At 33.1% G+C, this 14,287-nt stretch overlaps 2 protein-coding genes across 2 annotated transcripts in view; one reads left to right on the top strand and one right to left on the bottom strand.

Moving 5' to 3' along the window:
• Positions 1–14,287, top strand: part of LOC140431198 (serine/threonine-protein kinase S6KL-like) — a 277,715-nt gene that overhangs the window by 82,737 nt on the left and 180,691 nt on the right. The gene's annotated exons all lie outside the window — the stretch shown is intronic.
• LOC140431199 (uncharacterized) overlaps positions 7,912–14,287 on the bottom strand; it is a 30,322-nt gene continuing 23,946 nt past the window's right edge. The window contains exon 2 of the mRNA XM_072519123.1: positions 7,912–9,397. Within this exon, the coding sequence (XP_072375224.1) occupies positions 8,284–9,396 (1,113 nt within the window). The 5' untranslated portion in view covers position 9,397 and the 3' untranslated portion in view covers positions 7,912–8,283. The remainder of the gene's footprint in view (positions 9,398–14,287) is intronic.

Genomic DNA, 14,287 nt, shown 5'->3' with positions numbered 1-14,287 from the left:
ATAAATCATTCGAAGATAGAATCGCTTCTCTATCCATAATCTTCATCCGAATTCGAAAGAAAAAATCTCGGCTACGAAACATTAGAGATTGGACCCACACAAAAGGAAATGAATTAATTCATCAAGCCCAAAATAGAGAGAAATTTGCCATATTGATCGCCAACCTCAACAGATAAGGCACTTAGGAGGAGGACCAGAACATTTTTTACTTATATGTAGTAAGTTTTGGATTATTTTGTATTATTTATGTTCATTATTCATTTTGTATTATTTGTTCTATTAAAATTCTTTTTGTTTCGTTGCGTATTTAATTGTTTTCAAAAAAAGAGTTTGTGCTCGTAAGCACGTAATAAGTTATAGGTACATCTATTATTATGACTTCAAAGAAATAAATATATTTTACAGTTTTATTTTTTTTTTTTAATATTAAACTTATTTTAATACTTAAAATAATACAAAAAAATTAAACATAACGTTAATATCTACGTCATTTTTGAAAACTGTAACCTCTGCGCAGTTGCCTTTCACTTGATGAATCGTAGAAAATCTAAAAAACATCAGATTTTCAACAATTTTTTTTTATTTTCTTTTCATCATATTTTAATACATACTAATTATCCTATTCCCAACGAATACAAATCCAAAGACATAAAAATTTTAATTTATTTACACGAAATGTATTTACAACTACACTGGTTTCGTTTATAACAATATGTCAATATGATGGGTTTATAAATCGACAGTAACAATTATAAATATTTGAAATCGATTTTCGTTTAACAAAATTTTAAATTACGGCAAAACTATCAGTCCTAGTTATAGGACATCCGTATATCATTCGAAAGAGAAATTTTTTTTTATTTTAACAATTTATTCGAGATATATCGAGAACTGTATGGAACGGATTGGAACTCTCTGGATACTTCTAATGACGTTAATGAAACTTTAAATAACTTTTATGATAAGATTTTTTCTGTGTTCAATAAGTATATTCCAGTTTACAAAAACTTTAGCCATAAATACCCACCCTGGTTCGATGCTGATATCATTCACAACATCAAATTAAAAGCAAAGTTTAGAAAAAAGTTTAAACGATTCAAAAATCAGTGTGATTTGCTTGAGTTTCAACGGTTAAGACACCTTGTCAAATCAAAAATCAGTTTGGCCTACAATGTATATGTCGAGAATATCCAAATTGCTTTATCCATCAGCCCCAAGAAGTTTTGGTCATACGTAAATTCAAAAAATAATAGTTCAAGAATTCCTGGTGTGATGAAATATAATGACATTACTACCTCCGACCCACAAAATATTGTGAATATGTTTGCAGAATTTTTCAAGAGTGTTTTTCTGTCATCAGATATTAATTTCAAGGCTAACTCTTCCTCAATTAACGCAGATTACTTAAATTTTTATCCTATTTTAGAGTCTGAGATAATTTTGGCTAGTAAGAAATTGAAAGACAAAATGACGTGTGGACCTGATAATATTCCATCCTTTTTGGTTAAGGATTGCATAGGTGCCTTAACTGTGCCACTATTAAAAAATTTTAATTTATGTCTTCTTAACAAGGAATATCCGAGTCTCTGGAAGGAGTCAAAAGTGTGCCCAATATTCAAAACTGGTGAAAAGGGTCAGGTAGAAAACTACAGACCAATTTCCATTATTATTTGCAATCTATCGAAAGTCTTTGAAATAGTTTTGTATAATCGTATTTACTCACGCACTCGTAATCAGCTGTCTCAATATCAACATGGTTTTGTCTCCAACCGGTCCACTGTGACAAACTTATTAATGGTCACACAATATATCTCAGCGGCCCTAGATAATAGAAGTCAAGTTGACGTCATATATACTGACTTTACGAAGGCGTTCGACAGAATTCACCACGGCGTATTACTTTCTAAATTGTGTCTCTTTGGTCTTTCTGAGGATGCCGTGACTTTTATGAGGTCTGACTTGTCAAATAGAACGCAGTTTGTTGCTTATAATGGTTACAAATCGGAAAAGCACCTAGCTTCTTCAGGGGTTCCACAAGGTTCTAATCTAGGTCCATTATTGTTCTTGTTATTTATTAACGATCTGTGTGAATCAATTTCTGCACCATGTTTATGTTATGCCGATGATTTAAAGATTTATTCATTGATAAGTGACCTTAATGATTGTCATTTTTTGCAGAGTGAACTGAATTATGTACATGAATGGTGTAATGCAAATCATTTGAATCTTAATGCCAATAAGTGCAAAGTAGTTAGTTATTCTAGGAAACAGTCTAATTTATACCATCCTTATATTATCAATGGCAATGAACTTGAACGTTTAAATAAAATTAAAGACCTTGGAGTTACATTTGATTATAAACTCACCTTTGTTGAACATGTAAATTTAAAGGTTAAAGAAGCACTTAAATCTTATGGATTCATAATTAGAAATAGTCGAAATCTCACTAATATTAAGGCAATTAAATTACTTTATTACACTTTTGTACGCTGTAAACTGGAATATGCCTCTGTCATTTGGTCACCTTTTTATGATGTACATATCCAACTTATAGAGCAGGTGCAGCGTAAATTTTTAAAATTTTTGTCTTTCAAAATTAACGGCATATATCCCAAGAGGGGCATCAGCAATAGTGAGTTGTGTAGCGGTTTGGACGTAGTATCATTAGAATCTAGACGAATTAATGCCTCCCTAATATTCCTGTACAAGCTACTACACAATCTCATTGACTGCCCTGATATTCTTCGACAAATAAATTTTAACGTTCCATCTTATCCAGTGAGAAATTCGATTACGTTCAGAAATACACAAGCTAGAACTAATCTTATGTTAAATTCTCCTCTATTTCTCATATGCAACTATTATAATTCCTTAAGTGCTTACTGCGATATATTTCACTGCAGTTTAAAGCAGCTTACTAGGATGGCTGAGATCTACCTAGGTGATTGAGTAGTTTCTTTATGTTAAGGTAAAATACTCGAAAAATGTGTTATTTAGTTAGTACTTATGAATTATTAATATATCATTTAACTTTAGTATTGTATTTTGTCCTATAAATGGATTCTGTTGGACAATAAACGCTATTATTATTATTATTATTATTATTAATATACAGGGTGTTCTAGTTAAAATAAACCTTATATTACACGTTGAATAATCCAATAATGAAACTAAAAATTTTGAACACCCTGTAAATAAATGTTTAATAATTAATCATGAAATATATTCGGCCAATATTCGGCTATTTAGATGTATGAGTAATTTTATTAGAATTGCTTAAATAAGTTAGGAATGAGTCCTCGTTTCAAGTTTTACATTTTAAGAAAATTCAACATAACTCAGAACACTCTCTACATAGGTATAGGGAAGTCTTATGAAACTATACCTTACTTTTTGCAGACAATTAGAAAATCTAATAAAATATAGGATGTTCATACAATACATTTAAAAATTTTTCAAAATATTTTACCGTTTCGCTGTAATCTTCCGTCTCGTTAGTGGTGACTCACCCTATATATAAAATTCTGTATAATGTGAAGAGTTAAATTAATTGGTCCAGAATATTCATTGCTTGCATTTAATGGTTAATGTCAAAAATGATTTAATTGAGATTCTTGTTGATATTATTTTTCTATCTTTATTACTTCTTGGTTGTATGATAATAATGTAAATCTTTGCTTGTTGCAGGTTGAGGAGAATTATTCCTGGGTTGTCTTTCAGGTCCTTGGTCTTCAATATCGCGGAAGTAATTTGTTTCTGGTGACTGTTTTCCGGGTATAAATTTTTGTTTGGTTTTTACGTAATAGGGACTTGTCTCGATTTGTTTCTGTTTTCGATCACTTTCTCTTTGTTTTCTTGTATATGCCGGTTAAATTACTTGGATAGTTCTTTAGTTATCTCTCTATGATTTTGTACATAATTATTTAGTATTATTTTCTCTATGTCAACGTCAAATGGATCTTTTTCGTCGATATGTCCGTTTAAGATATCAATAGGTCTTAACTTCGTTGCTGAATGTATGGAATTATTATACCCAATTATGTCGTATAGCATTTGTTCTTTTATCGATAACTTTGCTTTGGTGTTTCTTAGTATCCGAAGATGTTCAATTAGTGTAGAATGAAACCTATCGATCATCCCGTTGGATTGCGGATTCTCTGGCGTTGTATAGTGAATTGAGATTTTATGTGAGTCGATAAATTCTTGTATTACCCCATTTTTGAATGGGGTAATACAAGAATATTCTCCGGAGGATATAAGGCTCCGAAATATTCGGTGCTGATAGGCGGTAACTTCTTATTGAATTTGCTTGAGGAATATACTGGATTCTAGCGGTCATTCTACTATAACTGGTGTCATTTGCGTATTTAATGTTGTTAATAATTTCACCACCGATTTTAATACCTTCGCGACAGATATTTAATGCTTTCCCAAAAACTGGTTAAGTGTAGGCATCGGGGACATAACACATCCCTGTCTGACACCACCCTTAATAGAAACTTTAGCTGAAACCTCTTATCCACCTTAACAATAGGTCTGATGGTAGTAAATATTTTTTAGCAATCTTATATCATACGTGTCCAGACTAACGGAGTCTACGCATTGAAATAGTAATGTAAGTGATGCTCTATCAAAGGCTTTTTCGAAATCTATAAAACATACGTAAATATTTTTTTCTAAACTCTATGCTCTTGTGTAAGAGTATTCGCATGCAAAAAGAGCTTCCAGAGTACCCATACTGTTTCGGAAACCAAAGTACTCATCACCAGTTATCCCCCACAAAGTTTTTACATGCGACAATGCAATATTTTTATAAACATTTTGAGCGTGTGACTCATTAAACCGATAAATTGATAGTCGCTACACTGTCTGGCATTCCTTTTCTTGGGAATGGTTATAAATATTGATTCTAATTTGCCTCTGCTGTATATCTTGTTAACGAGGGATGTGGTAATCGCAATACTCTCATTATCTAATAGTTGTAACAATTCTACAGGTATTTTGTTAGGACCAGAAGCCTTCCTTCGTTCCGCTTGATCGATGGCTTTCTGATCTAGGATTAGAATCGATGGGCCCGTATCTCGGTTAGATGTTATTTCTTGGTAGATTCTTTGGCATCTTTAAATAATGCTATTCTGTAATTTTCACATTCGATACAGCACTCTTTAATATCACTTAAAATTCTACCACCAGAGTCTTTTGACTATTAATTCTTTTAGTTTTTTTTATGTAAATGGAGGCTGTCGTGTTGTTGCTTCAGTTTCTCAATTTCTAAACAGGATTCTTGTCTCCATCGATCTTTTGCTACTTAATTCTTTATGTATTTCATTGTATATTCTCTGTTTATAGATTTGTACTGCATCATAACGTCTATTAGATCTAAGAAGTCTTGTGTGATCCAGTCATTTTTAACTGTTCGTTAGATTTCGCAGAACTTATTAATTTCTTGAAAAATCTTATTTAGAGTGCATGGGTCTTGGAGTGCATCTAGTGATATTTTGGATGTTTTCTGATTTTTACAGAATCTCTTTAGCTTAACTGTGATTGTAGAGCACAGTAGAGTATGGTCTGCCCGAATATCGTCACTTAGGTAAGTCTTGACCTATTTTGTGCAATTTTTAAATCTTTTATTGACCTATGTAATCAATTTGATTTCTTAAAATATTGTCTTTCCGATCAATTGGAGACTTCCGAGTATATAGTCTACGTTTTGGTAGACAAAACCATATATTTATAATTACAAATTTACTGAAAGAGAAGAAAGCCTTGATGGAAAAGAAAATGCAAAGGCATGGGAGTACCGGTACGGAACAAATACCTATATACGTTAAGCTTTGCAGACGATCAAGTAGTTATTGCACAAGACCAAGACGACCTCAGCTACATGATGAAGAAACTACAAGAAGAATATACCAAGGCTGGCCTAGATATTAACCTTGCGAAAACAGTACCTATCTACAAGTGAAGAAGACATAGAAGATCTACAGATTGATGACAACGTAACAATCAAAGGAAAAGATAAATTCAAATACTTGGGGTTTATAATCACGAAAAAGGCAACAACAGAGGAAGAAATTACACAAAGATTAAGACAAACAAGAACAGCAATCTGACAACTTAACTCAGTATGGTGGGATAGACACCTAAATATGAAGACAAAAACACAGATTTATAAAACATTAGTGCGAAGTATTATGACATATGGGGCTGAAAATTGGATCATAAACAAGAAAAACAACAGTAAGATAGTAGCAACAGAGATGGAATGCCTGCGAAGATGCTGCAGAGTAAGAAGAATGGATAGGAGAAGTAATGACGAAATATAGCAAAGAACATCAATAGAAACAACCATACTAACATATATAGAACGAAAAAGACTAAAGTGGTATGGACATGTAAGAAGAACTAGCGACAGCAGATGGATAAAGGGAATAACCGAATGAAGCCCCATAGGAAGGAGGAAAAAAGGACGACCCCGAAAATCTAAACGATGGAGAATGGGACAACAGAGAGAGATGGAAACGGTTGAGCGAGGGAAGGCAGTGAATACTGTAGAATCCCTGAATATATATATATATATATATATATATATATATATATATATATATATATATATATATATATATATATATATATATATATATATAAATATATATGTATATATATATATATATATATATATATATATATATATATATATATATATACAAATTTACTGCATCAACCGTTCTCTTCTTTCATTTCGTTGTACTAGACTTAACTTTCCAGTAATTTGAGAGTACTTTCTGATCCCACTTTTGCATTGAAGTCCCCCATCCCCAGGATAAGACTAATTTTGTGTTTTTTTGTCATAGCTAAGGCTTCTGATACAATTTGGTAAAATGTTTCAATCACGGTATTCTCTTTGTCTGCGGTTGGTGCGTAAACTTGTATTATATTTATATCTATTAGGAATGGACAAATTTCCTTAGAGACTTTGAAAGCGATTTCTTTAGTATGGCCTCTCTGCCGTTTTGATGTGACTCATCGTTTGTCTCCTTTGTTTCGCAGACTCCTAATACAGACATATCGAGTTTGCTTATTTCAAGTAAGAGGTTTTTAGGCTTTCCTGCTTCATATAACGTTTTAAGATTCCACGAGCATTAATTTTTTTATGTTTATTTAATTTTAGTCAATTTTTATAGCGATTTCGCTTGTTGGCGACCGGGGAAGATCTATGATCTTCCTCTGCCGGATCTTGTGGTCCCAAATCCATGATTTATTTCCTCGCTATTGCTTGACATGACGATTGTTCTTGGAATATCCTTAGAGATATTTAATATAGTGATTTTTTGTTACCTCCTATATTTGCATGCCGTATGCCGTTTATCGGCTCATTCGCCTTTTAGGACAATTTGTTATTGCAAGGACAAGTGGGTACTCTTATTCTCTTCTCAGTTCGTCCACCGGAAGCTGTTGACTAACCAGAGAGGGACTGCGTATCCCGGCAGTCAGTCAATAAGGTTAAGGGGAGTTAGGATATGCTTAGATAATGGCTGCAATACCCTCCTTGTATTACATAGTTCTGTTAAAAGATCTCCATACTCATTTCTATCATCCTCATTAAATCGTTGTTATATTCCTAGGATAATATCGTTACCTGAAGTGTTAATCGTCTGCAGGTTTTCAAAAAATTTCTCTCCGATGCTATCCTCACTATTATTTTCCGGTGCTTATATTCGTATAATGTTAACTTGTTTTCCTCTTAGTTTTATTTTCCAATAATCCTTTCTGATATGTTTTCGCACTCTTCTACCTTATTAATGAATTTTTCATTGATTAATATAGCGACTGCTTTCTTACCGCTTGTTTTTTTTGGTACGCCTCTGTAAACCATCAGGTAGTTGTCTAGACTAATAAGAAAACTAAATATATGTATAAAAGTTTATTAAAAGCTTTTAATACATAACCTTAAACTAAATCGATTAGAAGAGAAACTATGGTTAGATTCACAAGGTCGAATGAATTCCTGGCTTGTTGTTAACATAAATCAAAAGAAAATGTGAGATTCTGATCGAAACAAACAAAAAAATAATAAAACAAAAATACTATAAAATAAAAACAACACTGTTTCTATAACAAAACACGATTTTTTTATTTTTGAGCACACATAAATAAAATCTACTATTCGAGGTTCGGTCCGCTCAGTTGTTCACTAAAAAAATTAAGTGTGTTGTGGAACAAAAGCGCCAGCGAACCTCATCAGTCATTCTTGGGAAGTTTCCACGTTACTGGAAATACAGTTCAAGAACTGGACGCACTTGGTTCGGGTAATTTCTCTTCTACGGATTTGGGTTCTTCGATTTTCGCTGCGTCGGTTGGTTTGGGCTCTTCCAGAGGTTTTTCTGGAAGCTTCTCTAATTTACCTTCTGGTAGTTTAGGTTCTTCAATTGGTTTTTCTTCTGCTACTGGTACTAATTCGACAGGTTTCACTTCAGCTGGTTGTGGCTCTAAAGATTTTCCTTCGCTTGATTTAGCTTCTTCGATTTTTTGTACCTTCTGCTCTTCGGGTTTGGGCTCTTGTGCTTTGGATTTCTTTTCACCTTCTGGCTTTTCTTCTGGCTTCACTTCTGCTTGGACAGCTGGAACTGCTGCAAGGACGGGTTCTTCGGGTTCCGATTTACCTTCAGGCTGTGCAGGCTGTGGTTTTTCCTCTGGTTGTTCGGGTGCTGATTTACTTTCAGGCTGTACAGGTTCTTCTGCTTTCTTCAATTCGGGTAGTTTTTCTTCGGCTACAGGACTAGCTTCTACTTTTTGTTCACTGGGTATGATTTTTTCTTCTTTTATTTCAGTGGCGACCAATTTTGGAGCTTGCTCAGCTGGTTTTTCTTCAGCAATTAGAGTTGGGAGAGCTAGGGGTTTCTCTTCTGGTTCGGCTGGGCTAGCTTTGGCAGCAATTTGGGGAACTACAGGATCTACTGCTTTAGGTTCTTCTGGTAAAACATCTGGTTGAACTGGTTCAGATACTTTCAAAAAAGAAAGTGGATCGATTGGCTTCACTTCTTCCTTAATTGGCTCTTTAATAGGTTCTTGGAGAGGTTCGTCAAGTTTCTTTTCTTGAATTTTTGCTTCGCTGGATTCTTTCTCGTTCGAGGAGGATTCGTCTGATTTCTTTTCTCCAGACTCGTCGCTCTCCGAGGACGATTCTGAGGAAGAGTCGCTGGCCGGTAATGGTTCTTGTTTTTGGGGTTGTTGTTCTGGCAGGGGAAGAAGTTGGTCTGGTACTGCGGCTGGTAGTTCTTGCTCTGCTGGCTTCGCGTCTTTTGCAAAAACTGGTTGAGCTGCTTTTTCTTCATTTTCCGCTACTGGATATGCCAGGGCTGTTGCTATTAATAATAATCCTACGATAAGTTTCATTCTGCAACAAAAAACGGTATATTAGAAACAGTTTATATATTCAAATATATTCAGATATATATTAAAAACGTTTTTACTATTATTTGTGGCTGAAATGTTTATGATTTTTGTAGTATTGCTCAAATGTAGTTAGTACCCTTAGCAATAGATACTCAGTTATTCTAGGAATTTTAGCTAGTGAGATAACCTTTAAAGTGGACAATCAATATACGTCAAGTTTGTCGTCATCACTGTCGTGAATCAAGTAGTTACTTTGTTATTTATTCTGTTTAAACAAATAATACAGCAAAAACTTATAAAAACACGTATTAAAAAAAATAAACTATTAAAGAAGCTGAAGCAAAATATGGAAGACTCCTAATCAATACTAGCAAAACAAAATTTTTGCTTCAGACAAAATGCCCGAAACATGGATTAGTTAATTACATTTTGTAAGAAAAGTTGGGCAAGACAAGTTACAAATGCTTATCAGGACTTTACTGAAGATTTGTCTACTGAATTAAAATTTTTAACTGGTACTCTACAAAAGACTACCATGAAGAAATGACTGCTGATTGTTTTGGTCACATGATACACTGATTTACATTAAGTCTGTGAGAAATTTTTACGACGATATGGCAAGTTTAATAAAGATTGGACAAAAAGAGACAAAAAAAATATAAAGGTGACCAAAGGACTTAACCGAGGCTGATGCATTGCACTTACGCTTTTTAAGATTTATTTGGAGGGGGTTTTGGATATTTGCAGCTTGCATTTCTCGGATGACCAAATAATACTTGCAGAAGATCAAGATGATATCCACTACATGTTGTGTAAAATAGATAAAGAATATACTAAGTGGGATTTTTCTATTAAACTATCAAAAACACAGTATAGCAGTGGGAGGCAAAGGAAGACACTTTGAAATAAGAGAGAAATAAAATGAAAATACTGGTAACTATAACCATCTCGGTGTATGCATTACAAACGATGGTGGAAATACAAAAGCCTAATTTGTTCTCTATAATTAATCTTAAGTGAAGTTAGTGTGTTTAAAGCGTAAATTTCAATACTTTCTATCTTAGTTTTAAGTTCCACCTCAAGAGTTAACTGGACAGCTACAACTTGAAATATTTAGGAAAGGAGGTCGCACACATCAATACAATTTACATGAAAAGATTAGTCTCAAAATTAAAATCATTTCATATCATTGCGCTGACCCTGAATTTTGATTAATAACGGCGTAAATTGTAATTGAAGTTTATGAAAATCACATTTTTGAAGTCCATAAGACTGTCATATTTTTAAATACTATTAGTATAGTCGCTATCGAAAACAGCTTAACCCAGCGTGAGCTAAGCTGATTAGAAGATATATGTACTTTGGTAATGGTACTTTGCCTTAATATCTGCAGAAAGATTTATGAACTGTCGATTCACAAAATCTCTTTTCTCTCTCTAACTCACGTATAAACCCATTTGATTTTAGACTTATTTATATCAATTTACGTCGTTATTAATCAAAATTCAGAGTTGTCGCAATGATATCAAATGGTTGTAATTTCGAGACGAATCTATTTATGTAAATTTTATTGCATTTGAGTCTTGCATTTCTCTGTCGAAATTAAGAACTTTTATAATCGTTTATTTATTAATAATTTAGCAAAAAGTGTAAAAACAACAAGGCAGAATATCTTTGAAATTGATTTATACAAATCCGTCACTAAAAATGTAATTAGTACCAACTTAGTGAACAAAAAATTCCCTAATTCTGTTGTATAATAAGATTTTACGCAACAATATGGATTATTAATTACATAAAAGTTTGTCTAAAATCTTCTATGAAAGAACGGTTAATAATATATACGTACAAGAAATATCTAACTTGACAGTTATTTTCATACATGTATTATTATAATCTCAGCAATTCTAATTTTTTATCAAATAGATTTGTTCTCACGACCTTCGATGCGATGGTTTCTGCATTAAGTAATATCCGACGTAATAAGTCTTGCAGAACCATTAACAATAAACCATCATCTCGATGTAATGAAGTACCCTCCGCAGGCATCGATTAGCTATAACCAAGTCGACCGGTTAACTAAGACCAGTCCTTTTTTTGCTTCGTTCAAGAGCAACTTAATTTCGTATTTTTATATAAAGGAAAGTATCCGCCTAATAAGAACAAGATGGAAAGTGAGGATTTTATACGAGGTGTCCCTACGTAGCCATCTTTTTAATTTTTAATCTATGGTATTACAATATCGCTTCAGTAATTGTTTTGAATTAAAAAAACAAGTTCCATGTATGAAAAATAAAATTATAAAACACAATAAAATACCGGAAGAATGGAGAACAAGCTTACAAATTCTAATATTCAAAAAAAGAGATAAAAACAGCCAGAAAATTAAAGAGGTATAAACTTAAATACTACGCAAAAACTTACAATTAAAATTTTACAAGTGCTAATAAATCAGAGGATAAGTTTAGCAGATGAACAACAGTTATAAAGCAAATTACTGAGAAATTACTAGAGTATAATAGACCAGTATTTCTGTGTCTGATTGACCTAAAGAAAGAATTTGATAAAGTAAGACTCAAAGGTGTAGTCAATCTTCTGTATAATAGAGAAGTTCCCCTAAATATTAAAAAACTATCGAAAACATCTACCAAAACAACAAAATGGAAGTCAGAATAGATGGACAACTTACAGAACCTATAGAAATAGGCAGCGGAATAAGACAAGGGGATTCATTGAGCCTCATGCTCTTCAATTTGATCATGGAAGAAATCATCAAAAGCGTTAACAACGGAAGAGGATACAGAATGGGAAACAAAAAAATAAAAATACTCTGTTACGCAAACGACGCAATATTGATAGCCCAAGATGAGACCAAGACTGGTCCACAGATTTAACATAAGACCAAAAAAATTTAATATGACAATCTCATCTACGAAAACTAAAACAATAGTAGTCAGCAAAAAACCAACCAGATATAAAATAGAAATTGATGGCATTAATATTGAACAAGTAATGGAAATAAAATACCTGGGAATTGCGAAGTGTATCTGGAGATATTACAAAATGAAATTGAACCGTTAATACTTGAAATTCTGGAGGATAATCCAGATGAATTCGGCAACTTGGAAATAACGTTTCAACTAGATGGTGCTCCTGCACACCATTATGGTGGAGTAAGACGTTACCTAGATCAGGAATATCGTGGTAGATGGATTGGACGACGAGGTACGATAGAATGGCCAGCTCGGTCAACGGACTTCACACCATTAGATTTTTTTCTGTGCGGATACTTGAAATCTAAAGTTTACGCTACATCTCCCGACAATATTGACATTTTGAAACAACTAATTGTTGAAGGATATAGGGCAATTTCCCCTGACACATTTAAACTAGTACGGCAAGAGTTTAGAAATAGGATGCACTACTACGTCAGGAAGTAGATGGAGCACATTTTAAACACTTACTATAAGAACTGGTTTTTAAATATTTATTAATTAAATGAGAAGCTACAATTTTAGTATTTATTTAATTTATTCATTAAAATGAGCTTAAACTCAAACAAAATTATTATGACTGAATAGGTATTTTCAATACCTTTCAAACGAGGTATCACTTGCCATAAGGTCCCATTTAAAATTATCTGCCACAGTGGCGCTGTAACGTCACTATTACGTCACCTGTTATGACTGTTTGAGAAGCCTACGTCTGTTTATTACCCCCTCCAAATTTCACTATTATAACAATAACCGTTCAAAAGATACGATGGGGGAAGGGACTTTTGACTTGCACTGTATACAGTGTGTATGCCTTTATATTTGAATTTTTTAAAATACCAATATGTTATCGGAATGTATTAACTTGACGATCATACACGCACAGCTATTTACAAATTCAACTCAAACTTACACCCTACTGATAGCTAATAAAGGCGCCATCTATTCTGGTGCCCTTAAATGAAAACAATTTATCAACGATGTATATAAATTTAGCTTTATACCGAAACACCCTGTAGATAAGTGCAGATGTAATACGATGAAAAGTAAAAGTAGGTGCAATTTGTGCACGTAATTGAATGGTGAACTCGATTCAGTTGTATCATCAAGTTCAAGGTAACCACAAGAACTGGTTGTATGGGAAAGAAAAAGGATAATGGCATTCAAAGAAATGTGTAGACGACATGCGTTGAGCTTCTGCTCTTTTTTTGGCAAAAGAAACATGATCGGAACATAGTAAGACTGTTTTTCTTTTTTGTAATTACATTAAGGTAGATATATAAACAAATTTAATTAGAATTTTAAACAACAAAGTAGATTCAGTAGTATATTGTGTAACTAGCATAAAATATGCTTGCAGGTAGGTTTAAAAAAAGCGTATACATGTGAGTTACACTATTTTTTTTTCTACGGCTTGACATTTTACCAAAATGTCAAATAATTGTTACAAAAGTTAGTTTAGGCGAATTCGCCAAAAACTTAAATATTCCTTTCTTACAGGCACTTGACATGAGAATCCGTTCGTGTTGTCTACACGCCTCTTATTCCATATTCATTTCTGTGATTATCATGCTACCTCTTGGTGTCTAGATAGTTTTGTTGATTTCTCTGATTCGCATTTAAGTAATTTTTGTATGACTACGTCGATATCAAAGATTCGTTATCTATCTCTGGCTTCCCGGTGAATATCCTTTTCTTTCTCTAATAAAATGTTTACTCTCAATTTTTTCTAGGTTCTCAAGGCTAGATTGAGCGCTTTGAATATGAACTGACATAAGTAACGGATATAGTATATGACCCTGTTATTGCTTTTATTTTTTTCTGTTAGTTGATCTCCTAATAACGATTGGCGAAATTGTTCATTCATTCTACTGTTAAAGCACCTATATGTAGTAGGT

This window comes from Diabrotica undecimpunctata, unplaced genomic scaffold (genome assembly GCF_040954645.1).
Source record: "Diabrotica undecimpunctata isolate CICGRU unplaced genomic scaffold, icDiaUnde3 ctg00000593.1, whole genome shotgun sequence".
Classification (NCBI taxonomy): Eukaryota; Metazoa; Arthropoda; class Insecta; order Coleoptera; family Chrysomelidae; genus Diabrotica; species Diabrotica undecimpunctata.
The sequence above is the reverse complement of the archived record's forward strand: the minus strand, read 5'-3'. Positions and strand labels throughout refer to the sequence as shown.